At 38.4% G+C, this 12,636-nt stretch overlaps 1 protein-coding gene across 9 annotated transcripts in view; it reads right to left on the reverse strand.

Moving 5' to 3' along the window:
• Positions 1–1,108: 1,108 nt before the first annotated feature.
• Positions 1,109–12,636, reverse strand: part of LOC103710558 (uncharacterized) — a 39,056-nt gene continuing 27,528 nt past the window's right edge. The window contains exons 16-19 of one of the 9 annotated variants that reach the window (XR_003386347.3): positions 7,209–7,306; positions 6,616–6,807; positions 3,289–3,410; positions 1,109–1,448 (exon numbers count right to left, since the gene is read on the reverse strand). Coding sequence is in view for 6 of the 9 variants with exons in the window: in XM_008796332.5 (XP_008794554.1) it covers positions 3,312–3,410; positions 6,616–6,807; positions 7,213–7,306 (385 nt within the window). In the remaining 3 variants the exon portion in view is untranslated. Of the gene's footprint in view, positions 1,449–2,192; positions 2,642–3,288; positions 3,411–6,615; positions 6,808–7,208; positions 7,307–12,328; positions 12,512–12,636 lie in introns of those variants that run through there. The other 8 variants (XM_008796332.5, XM_026806000.3, XM_008796331.5 and 5 more) reach the window with 8 other exon arrangements.

Raw genomic sequence — 12,636 nt, forward strand, 5'->3', positions numbered from 1 at the left:
GAAAACCGGATGCCCCACGTCCGGATGTCAAGGTGGCGCTTTGGATGACGTACCCACACGTGTGGTGGTGAGTCCACGGATTGGAGAAGGCACGCGAAACCTGCGACCTGTATCGAACATTTTCGGGTGGAAGGAGGTCTAGTGGGAGCTGCTACGCGGATGGGCTGGTCCCTCCCCCTCCCCTCCTATTTTTCACCAAAAAAAAAAAAAAAAAAGGTAGAAACTGGGACTTGGAAAAGAGAACACCATTATTATTGCTAAGCTATAAGATATTTCCATTTTAAAGTAGAAAGATTGTTCTGGGCCACCGGTTCGTCGTCCTTCTTGCCAAACTTACAGTCCTTGGCCATATGCATAAATCCGACCCCAAGAAAAGCAATAAATTGGTACATGTCCATAGGTGAACTGCTGCTGGAACTTCCCCTTCACTTCAAAGTCAATACGAGCCACTGGAGGCTCCGTCAAGGTTCACCAAGGCACAATCGCTCACATAATCCAATTTCAACAAAGTATCATTTCAGTTATTAAGCCACCATGTTCTGTTTCTCTTTTAGGGCTAGAGATGGCAATTGGGTTCGATTAGAGCAAATACGGGTTAGGTTAAATATATAATAGTTCAAAAATCTGCCAATCCGAATCCAACTTATTTATTAAATAGATCAAAAATTTACTCCTGAATCCGACTCTTTTATTAAATAGATAATATAATCTAATTTACAATGGGTTGAAATAAGTTAAATAAGTTAAATAGTTAAGTAGTGTCATCCTGGCAACAACTTGAAGGATGGTATCTCTTTTCCGGTATTCCAATAAGAGGTCAAAAAGATACATCCAAATAGTAGCTAGTTGATTAAAGAGATCAGGGCAATATTTTTCACATGAAAGAAAGAAGGATTTTCCTTCCTTCTTGCGAATCCATCACTAGATCCTGCAACGATCACTTCAAGTTTTGTGCAGGGAGATGGACGAAGGAGTTCGGAATACTTTGAGATCTATGCTGGATGCGATCCAGCAATCGATATTATGAAAGAAGGTCAATCATTCTTTGGCATGCAAGTTTTCATCATTATGAACTAAAAACCTGACCTCTTACCATGCAAGGACCATCTAGGAGGAATGATGACTATAAATTCATAAACAGAGAAATTCAGTGATGCTAAATGGCAAGAAATATTACAAAGAAAACAACTATTTTGAAGACCGTAGAAATTATCCGCCTTTGGCCCCCATCCCCATGGCCATGTCATTGTTGCCTTTGCCAGCCAAGTGCAAGTAAACCGACGAAAATGGCATGAAGAAGAAGCAATTAAGCGAGTGTTGGATGCCCGTCACTCTTCTGCTAGTTTATGGATGACATCCAGGGATTGCCCGCAGGAACTTAAAGAGAGTCCGTATTTTGATATTGCCCGGAAGTACCTATAGTCTCCATGTATGAATTGCAAGTCCATCTACCTCAGCAAAATAAAAATAAAAATAAAAATAAAAATAAAAGCAAACAATGGATCATACATATTTAGATGTCAAAAATTGTAAACTGTCAGTTTTTTCAGTACTTGGGCTGCTGGACATGCTTTAATGCATTTAGGAGAATTAAAAGACTAGATGTCTTAACATTTCAACAATCAGAAGGTCCCCAACTACAGGGCATGGATGTCCATAAAGTAGATCTTATATGCAATTATAGTTAGATTTCTTATAAATTGTTATTGCATCCCTCCCAGCCTTAGTTTGCCAAGTGTGAACATGCTTCCACCTAAGGCCAAATTTTTCATTTAATGCAGTGTTTAATAATGCTACCGAGACAAGCTGGCTAGATCACAAATTGGTAGTGGAAGATCGACCTGCAAGTCATACAGATTAAGCTGGATATCCAAATGGTCAGTCATCACAGATATTCTCTTGCCAGACATCTATTGGAAGACAAACTCCTATATTACAAAGAAGACAGACATTGAATTGTCTTCATTGAGATCAATCCAGCAGACTAGATGAGTGGTGCCCACTGAACTAGCAATCCAAGGGTAGGGGAACTGGTGGAACTTCCCAAGGGCAAACCATGCACTAGAGAGTTATCTCAAGATGTGCAGCCTGAATTTGTACGGGAGCGAGCACAATGGAGCACCCCAGATAGTACGACAAAAGTTCATCAAAATTCTTTTGCAACCCTATAAACTTGGGCCAAACAAGAAATATTCAAGTGCTATTTATTTCAAAGGAATTACTTTCATATGCTTGTTTTTAAACCTTCATTCACCACTAGGTAACTTTTGACATCATCTCTAGTCTCTTTTGAGATATTTGAACAATTCCTTGGCAACCCATAACTTTGTTGGCTCACAGTGCCCCAGTGTCTCCATGATTGAAACTGGGAGCTGTTTGGCTTGAGATGTTTTCCACAGGCCAAGGCCATGTAACCAAGCGAATGTGAGAATTGCAAGCCGCTAAAGTTAAGGCATGTGAAGCTTCCATGGCAACCCAATTGTAACTGGTAAAAAGAATAATGAGCTTCGTCTAAGGGCTTTTCAACATTTACATGAAAAATCAGTTGGGATGCAACCAGAAAGCATGCTTAAGGATGATTACATCAGGGATGATACATTCAAGCAAAGCAAGCTCTCCATCGCTAGCTGGACATCCCTAGCTTCACAAGCAACCACACAAACAGCGATAAGAGCAATATCAGGAATATCAGATGTGGAAACAAGTTAGGACGCAACATGTTGACTTTCTAATAGCGCATAACATAAAAACCTTGTGATTCAAGAATTGAAATATCAAGTGCTAGTGGTGTGCCAACCTTGCATTGACATGTTACATGCCATGCTGAGCCAGGCCATTCATTGGCACATACCCTGACACCACAGCATGCCCAAGTATTGGCATTCAACTAATACCATGTTAGTGCCATGTGCCATTGAGGCATTGGCATATGTATTGTGCAATGCCGTGCTGAATGGCACTCAAGTCCATGTCTGATTCATGTCATGAAATATCTTTTGTGCAGACAAGAATTGCTAAGCAGACAAATGGATGGAAGAGAGGTGGGAAGTGATTGGTGGAGGCGATTTTTCCTCAAAACTCAGGTTTCTGCGTACCAGATTATGCCTAATAAGATGATTCAAATAATCCTAAAAAATCTGAGACTCCAGGATCTTTGGCCTCCCATATTCTCTCTCTTTCCATATTCTCTCCATATTTTCCCACTCATAGAGGAAAGATCACATGGATAAACATTGTTAGACATCCAATTTGGCACTGAAATTGTTAGCAGATTTGAAATGCGCTAACCTTTCTGAAACCGATGTCCATAATCATCTGGTCTGCACCACTCTGTAATTGAGCACCAAATCTTCAGGCTTCTTCCATATGTAAGTTCTGACCGTGGCCAAACTCATTTCAGGTGATAAGACCTACATCATATGGAACTGCATTAGAAGTAGATCAAAGGGGGAAAAAATCTATGCAGCAAACAGAGAATGAAGACAATTTTAAGCTCACTATTTTTAAAACTTCACCCTTTTTAAAGGGAATTCAAGCATGCACCTTTACAAACCCAATACAGATTTCTGAGACGAAGGGAGACCCAACCACACTTAATTACCCAAGTCCATATTTTTGGGATGCCCCCCCAGACCCAACCCCACTTAATTACCCAAGTCCAGATTTTTGTGATGCACCACCCAAGAATCAAACCCAGAACCTCTTGTTGCTAAGCAGATGGGTGTAACCATTGGGGCAACCCCAGTTCACAAACCCAATAGAGATCATAGAGTACAAAATGCAATCATTTTTTATATGCTACATTTACTCTGCAGCATGTTCATATTCTAGCTTTTTTGGGAATGACTAATCAACGAACTTCAAAACTAAATGCCAAAATTAAAAGAACAAACTATGTTGATGTGTTCTCCAAATGCCTTAGGGTAATCATATATATTCCATGATATGGTAATACTTTCGATTCCTCATACTAACTCTATATTAACAACATAATAATATTATAAGTAGATATCAAAGATGAGAAATGAAAATGAATGATGAGCAAAGAATCAACATAGAGCAGACTAAACTAAAATTACGACAAATATCAATAGCAGAAGCACTTTATCAGTTACTATTAGAGCCAAAAATAGATCGAACACGGATATAAAATCAGATATCAGTCATATTCATATTTGTGAGAAACAGATATGAGCATGAGAAAAACAAATCAGATATAAGATGTATCCATATTCACTTGAAATAAATTCTGATATGATTCCAACATTAGTTACACTAATGTGCATTTTAGGTTATTGTTATTTGCGAAGTGCAACCTGAGAAGTATCATCTTAATAGTGGAATTATATTTGCATCAACGATACATTCTTAATATGAGAATCAACAAGGTTCACAATTCTAGTTTCTGTACCCATACCGGCACTATGGTGTTATAATGTTGATAAAGATTGGTTCCAACACATGGTACACTTTTTGTATTGAGTATTAATTCTTGTATGATATGATATGCTTGTTACAGAGCACTATGCACCAGTATAAAGAACCTTGCATGTCACAATCATATATTCCCATAAAAGTCACAAAATGAGTACATTTGTGAACTACCCGAACATAAAAATTAAAATTTTCTCCAATATAATCCCCATGCTCTCACACATTGGATCTCAACCCTAGATGTTAAATTTCATGAGAATCTCTCTGAGTCTGTAACATTGTTCGAAAGCAAAAATTAAATTTGTTTGATTTTTAAAACAACTGGAATGTGTTACATAATATTCAAGCCTTCACAGACTAAAAATTGCATTTCTAAGAAAATAACCTGACGAGTCAACTTATCCAAGACAGTATTTCAAAATTCTCTGGAAAATCAAAACAATCAAGACCACTCACATCAATTTCATCCAAATAGTCAAGTTTTTGTGCCCAAAACTCTTCATTCTGACTTTGCTTCTTTCTAGTCCTCTTGCAGAACTTTCTAACACCAAAAAAAAAAGAGAAAAAAACTAGGGCCTATCTGGCATTGCTTTCATTTCTTGTTTCATATTTTAAAAACAAAATTATAAAAATCAAGACAAAAAAAAACATGTTTAGTACTATTATTTTAATTTTCTATTTTTCAAAATCACCTTCATCATTTTCAGAAATAATGAAAGTAAGAAATCTTTCAATATTTTTAAAAATAAGAAATTCATTTTGTTTACCGCCACCTCCAACACTGTCGCCGCCACCATACCATTACTACCATTGTCGCTGCCTCCGCCATGTTGCCAGTGCCTCTACCACCACCACCACCACCATTGCCACCATTGTCATTGCCATCACCTCCTCTACCGCTATCATCACCATCGCCACCTCCACCACATCACTGCTGCCATCATTGTCGCCTTTGCCACATCATTGGCACCCTCGCCACCATACCATCACCTCCACCACACCACCGCCACCGCCATCATCACCCGCCACCACCATCGCCGCCTCCACCACACCGCCGCTGCCGCCATCATCACCCGCCACCACCATCGCCGCCTCCACCACACCACCGCTGCCACTGTTACCTCCACTATATCGCTGCCAAACTTGCTACCAACACTGACACTACCTCCACTGCAAGTACTGTCATCTTCATCATCATCATGTTTCTTTTTTAAAAAATATTTGAATATACCAAACATGTTTATAGTTCAAAAAATAGAAAAAGAGAAATAAAATTTTTATTTTTTGTTTCTGAAAATAGAAAAATGAAAATGATGCCAAATAGCACCCCAATATCCTCTTGTTTTTGAAAACTTCCAGAAGTTTCATTAATTTTCTAATATTGGTAATGCCATTGCACAAAACCAACTTCAATTCAAGACTCCCTTACCTCATTTCCCTCTCCCTTTAAATTAATATAACACTGGTACTATTTTGGTAAGAGCATTTTATTACGGTACTCCTTGCCCCAAACCTTCTTCCTCAAGAATGGTGAGGAGTGAACAGAAAGGATACGAGAGAGAATGGCATCAGTCTCCTGTAGATCAAGGACAAGGTGGAAGCAAATCTAAGTGTTCGAGCCTTTGGATACAAGGTTGGACAGAGCACAAACGAACACCAGAGTTAGAAGGGCTGTGGATGGAGGTTGGAGAGGATATGAATGGAATCTAGGGCAGAGGGAAGAAGTTGAGAAACAAAAGAGGAAAGGTCACAATCTGGCTAGTCATAGATCATATTTGTTATTTTTAAATATTCCATTTAGCTATGCAAAAAGATATTCAGATCTGATCAGGAAAAGACCCTTGGATTTGGTTCTGTATCTGGATCCAGGAATTCTACAAGGCCTCTAACCAGATCCATATCTGAATTTTAGCTTGGTTCATGAGTTCATGCCCATATTTGACCAATTCTGATACATAACCAGATTCAGCCAGAGTTTATCCATCCAGTTTCCAGTACTAGCTACGAAGAAAACGTTAAGCATCACGTTGTGGCCAACAATCTCGCTATTCAATTCTAGAATAGAGAAGCCTCAAGATGCCAATTTGTCTCATGACTGCAGTCAATAATCTCAGGGCTTTCAGTCCTATAACAGAAAACAAAGCCTTACAATTCCATTCTGGACAGTTTCTCCGAACTTGCCTGATTATTGCACAAGATTTCTATAGATGGCTTTAGCTTTTGCCGTGGCTTTGTCCCTGACCGTACATAGCCATCTGAAGTGGATGAAAGCTGCGATTGTCCAGTACTCAATCCCAAACCAACTGATCCATCAGAGCTACCACCATCAATTGGTTTATCAAGGACAATTTTCTCGGTCGCATAGTGTATCACCTACAGAGTAAAGAAAAGGCACCTGTCAATAACAAAACTAAGAAATGCACAGGAAGTTAACAAACAAATTTTAACCTACTGGAAAAGTCGGGGAAAAATAGGACTTCTCATAGAAAGGGGATAAGAAAAGGTCATATTAAGTAGCATGCTCATATTCGGCAATTATCACATGCTGATAGCATGCATGAAACAAACACGAGAATTGCAAAGCCTTTTAGAGTTGCCACTATTGCTAAAAAATTTGAATGCTTGATCGACAAAGTTAAGATTCTCCAGTTTCAGACAAATAATTTTCCCAACAAGATAGTTTAGGAAATATAGCTGGATAAATAACTCAGGCAACAGATCTTATGATAATGTAGTCAATGGGTGCTTAACAACCAAGGAAACCAACTGATTACCTACTTTGTGTATCCGCAATATCCGGGGAGCGCTCAATTTCCCCTGTGTGTGGATTTGCGCGTTCGAACCTTCACAAGGTTGCAAATAAAAGCTACACCTGCAGGGGGAGAAAACAGCATGAACCTGACAATATAATCAAGATCACTGAAGAATGAAGTCAAGCTAACACTTGCAAAAGAAAGTTCAATATAACCTTTCTTTTTATTTCTTGTTCTAGGAAGGTGGGTGTTACCTTTAATAAAGACTACTATCATTATCTCCACCTATGTATAACAAAAGAGCCATAACCAAAAATCTGAAGTCAGAACAAAATGTAAAAAAGAAAGGGGAACTCTAGGATGTTGAAACCTGGAGGCTAAAACCAAACAGAACATTACCATGGTTACCACTTCATAACTGAGCCACATGAATACCAGGCTAAGATACTGACTATAGACTGTGGTTCTAGAAATGTGGGCAAGTTGGGATTTTACAAAGGGAAAGATTAGATCAAGTTAGGGAAATAAATTTATATATATATATATTTCATAACATTTGTGAGATATCTATCTTGTAGAGTATCTAATAATTGAATTAAGCACATCCCAGATTACAGAAAATATTAGATAATACAGGATTTTATGAAAGGAAGCATTAGACCAAGCTGGGCATATAAATCAAAATTTAGATTCTTATGCACTTTTGTGAAAAACTTCCTCTTATGCTCAGTTGTCATGACACACACGCTCATATAGAAAGATCTTGCATTCATGAATATACTAATAACTTATATCATACTAGTCTCAAAATACAATATCTAGATCTTGTTTCTCTTTCCCAGACAAGAAACATGCCTACAGAAATCATAATAACTGGGGGAAGTATTAGGGAGGCAGAGGTGAAGAATGAAAGTAGTAAAGCAAGCAGACAGGTTTTTCGAGGTAAATTCATGTCAAGCATGCATGGTATGTGTCCCTAACAAGAAGTGCTGTACAAGGAAAGCCAAAGGATTGGACCATTCTAGGCAAAAGAAAAGTGCTTAGGTGGATATCCAGGCATATAATAGTTAGATAATATTCAAAGATTATTAGAAATCAATAAGCTTATAAAACAGGAGTATTAAAAATAAATCAGAACTAAAAGAAAAAAAAGTAAGGGGATCATGATTGATAATTTTATAAAATCAAGTTAGTTAAAAATACTGTCCGTTATAAACATAATGCAATAAGAAACTTAACAAAATGACAATAAACAATATAGAGTTAGGATGGAAACAACTTGTGAAAAATTAGTAAATTTTGTAAATTGTAACGTACTAGTCAGGCAAAGGAGGTCATAACTTGCCCATTAGACCCACCTAACATCCCAAACTGCCCCCACATAACCCCTGTCCTCCACTTCCCAACACACATACACACAAGCACACAGGTGCACCTGCACCAAAAAGAAAAACTTGCCAAGGCTAGCTAGGCTTGTCAAGCCTCTTGAGCACATACAAGGTATCGTGCCACATATAGGAACCACCTGGGGGATCCACCTAACATCCCAAACTACCCTCACATATCCCCTGCCCTCCACCCCCCAACATGCATAAACACAAGCGCACACACAGACGCCCGCACCAAAATGAGAAACTTGCCAAGTCTGGCTAGGCTTGTTAAGCCTCTTGAGCACATACATGGTATCATTCCACATATAGAAACCACCTAGAGGACTGAGCATAAGAAAGTAAACCAAGGGGCACATACACACGCAAACCATCCAAAATAGAAAAACTTGCCAAGTCTGGCTAGGCTTGTCAAGCCTCTTGAGCACCTACAAGGTGCCATGCACATATAGGAACCACCTAGGGGACTAAGCATAAGAAAGTAGACCAAGGGCCAAACATAAGTTTATCCCATTGGATAGGTGAAGCACTCAATTCCACACACTGAAGACTTCTGCAATTGAACCTTCATAAGGGTGAAAATAATAGATATGCCTACAGTGGGAAAGAGAAACCTCACGAAGATGATAATATTACCATGGCAAGTAAAGCACCAAATTCAAACTATACCACACAAGAAGACACATGGACATACTTTAGTGGAAGATATAACATCCATCCATGTCAAGTGAATCGCCAATAACAAGCTTTATAAAAAAAATAAAAAAGTTAGAAAAGGAACCTACGATCTAGTAAAATGCTAAATTATGGATGATACCACAAACTCAATCCTTTTATAATGATTAACAATTAATTTAGTGTATGGCATACTAAGACAAAATTAAATGACAGGTCTGGATATGTGGATGTGTCACGGTGTCGGCATGTTTTGAATGGAACGGTTAGATCAACCCTGGCACATAGGAAAAACTAGGCAAAAAACTAGTCTCCTAATATACTTTTTGTAAGATGTAACAGAACCCCCTCCCCATATATTTGTTTATGTAGAGAGAGAGAGAGAGAGAGAGAGCTAGACTTGGCTAGACTCGAGCGAATCTCTATTCAGATCCAATCAGTCTAAATTAGATGATGAGGGTCCCACATCGATAATCTGCGCTGTCAGATGCAATCTACTACCTATAAATTTCTTACATATCAACAATCATATGATTTGGAGAATAGTCAAAAAAAGGATAGTCTAAATGGCATTAAATGCCACTGAGATGGTAGCTCAGTCGTACCATGGCCTTACTTCCAACCAAGTAGTTCCGAGTTCGAAACGCGCGAGCGTCGATTAAATTGCGGAGACCGAATGCTCCCTGCTCGGACACGGGGTCTGAAAAGGCGTGTTGGTCTGCTGGTAGCCTCGGTGGTGCCAAATGTGACGTACTCACACGAAGAGTTCGTGCTGGAGCCCAGAGGGGTAAATGAGCCGGGCCTACGGGTGGGGAGGATATGAGTAAAACCAGCCGGAATGCCCAACACATGGTCATTTCTGTCCGCATCGAACATTCTCCTGGCGGGGTGGGGGCTGCTACGCAGGGGTGGGCTTGTCCCTTCCTCCCCCCTTCCCCTATTTTGTTTAGCAAAAAAAAAAAGCATTAAATTATATATCTAATCTCTTGATATATAAGCTAAGGGTCTCAAAATCATATGATTTTTGGTTTGTAAGTAGTTTAGAAGTAGTAGATCACATCCAATGACTCGAATTATTAATATGGGACTCCTATTGTAACAACCCAGAATTTTACCCAAAAAGACATGCCGGAAAATATTATTTGGGTTTCTTAATCCTATACAAGTGCCCAAGATCTACCAAATGAATAACTGATGTGGGACTAAACACACGCTCGCACGGGTCCTCACATAATCACCCCGTTTAAGCCCCGACGTCCTCCTCGGTCTAAAGATTCAAATCCATATAAATCTAATCATAAGAAACACGATCAGCCCGTGGTTAGCACCAATGGATCCATGCTGCAGTGTCTCATAGTCCACATAGGTTATGGGCCGGGTCCGTTCGATACCATTTGTAACAACCCAGAATCTCACCCAAAAAGGCTGACCGAAAGGCATTATTTGGATTTCTTGATCCTGTATAAATACCCAAGATCTACCCAATGAATAACCGATGTAGAACTAAACACATGCCTACACGGATCCTCACACCTTTTATCCCATGTAGACCTGACCGGATCTGAGTGGGGATCCACTCAAGTGCAGCCAAGTCCAACTCTATCTACATATGCATATACATATAAACATCCATGCATGCATGCATATGTGTAATTTTGCATACTTTGACTATAAACGTATCAACACATCGTGTTGTACTATATTTTCAAGAAATAGTCTAGAGCATGCTTCCTTCCTGAAACAAGAAACCTGGGTACATCAATCAGGAATAACTAGGCAGGATCTTTCAATGAATGTGAAGAAAGGTAGGAAAAGTAATGAATGCAGGACTGGGAAAGACAAAGCAAGCAAGCTAACAGAGGTGAACTAGGAGTATAAAATGCATTGAGTATAGAAATGAGGCTAAACAGATTTCTACCTTCAGAAAGGCATTTATGATGTTTATGTTCTAAATCAATTCGAGTTTCAACTTGAACTCTTCATTCTATGATTTTTCACTCCTAATATCAGAGGGGTAATAGCACTCTATTTGATAAACTTGCCTGACTGCTACGTGCCTATTAAGTGTTAATGTAAATTAGGAATTATATAACATACTAATTGCATATTGGAAGAATGTAGACCAAATAAGAAAAATGCAATGAAGATACAACAATAATCTTGGTTGAAACAAGGAATAAATGTGGGAGACAAATTGCCTAACAAGATATCAGGTTTCAAACAAAACATGTCAAACATGTCAAACTTTCCAAATTTGTTGTTATAATTACTTCTATCTATACTATATGCTGGCACATATAGTATAGATACAGGGAATCACGATACACATGCATGCCCAATGCTGGCACCAGCCTGTCATAGCATCGCACAGTGGAACATGCCAACACTTCTATCTATACTATCTCAAGCATCATAATTACTTGGAAATTCTGAGAAGTGATTTTTTTTTGAAAACTTTCTCTATCTATGACATAAAAACAGCATAAAAATTAAATTTACCAGTTAGCTACACCACTAAGACCACATCCCCAAGCATCTCTCTCATGTTGATACAGCAGAAAAGTAAAATTTATGAATTCATTCAGCATTCAAATTTTCAAATTGTTCCCCAGTACTTTCTTAGTCTGCTAATATCTAAGAACGTTAGGAAGACAATATTTAAGAGCATCGCAGTTATTATCTTTTAATAACGAAAAACAACAGCAATCCAATTATTATTTAGTATGATCACCGAATCTCCAAGATCTCCCAGGAAGCTACAAAGGAGGAGCGTAACGGAACGAAAGGAAGATAAAATAATCTCACATAATAATTAAAAATGATCTAGAGAAAAAAAAGAGAAGTATCATGAGCGGAAGAATAGTGCAACAAAGTCTATGCAGCAAGACTTATCCAAACAAACATAGATGTCTACTGAGCTGCTAACTTTCATTAGCCACGCTATTATGATTCTAACATTAACTAATTAGAAAACAGATACAGCAATAGTATGTCGTTTCCTATTTTTCTGGAGGAAAAGATGCTTTAATATGGATGCTTATGCCACTTGAAAAATCATCACATGGTCACATAATCAAATTTTAGAAGCATTCTGCACTCTTTACTTCCTAATGACGTTCAATGCAATAAATAAATAAAGAGAAAAACAAAAGCAAGGTTGTATAATAATACAAAGGCTCTTTATAAATTTCTTTCCTAGTAAATTTCCTAAAATGTTGACACTCGTTATCTTAAGAAGTCCAATGCATTTTGCATTTATACCTGCAAGAAAAATCAGGAATAGTAAATCAAGAAGGATAACTTGAGTGTGCGAATACATGGTGACAAACACATGAAAGGACGTCGAAGGCAAATAAATAAATAAAGAAACAAGATGTTTCAGGCAA

This window comes from Phoenix dactylifera, chromosome 3, assembly GCF_051530095.1.
Source record: "Phoenix dactylifera cultivar Ajwa chromosome 3, Ajwa_hap1_PhDact_Kaust_v1.1, whole genome shotgun sequence".
In the NCBI taxonomy this organism is placed as follows: Eukaryota; Viridiplantae; Streptophyta; class Magnoliopsida; order Arecales; family Arecaceae; genus Phoenix; species Phoenix dactylifera.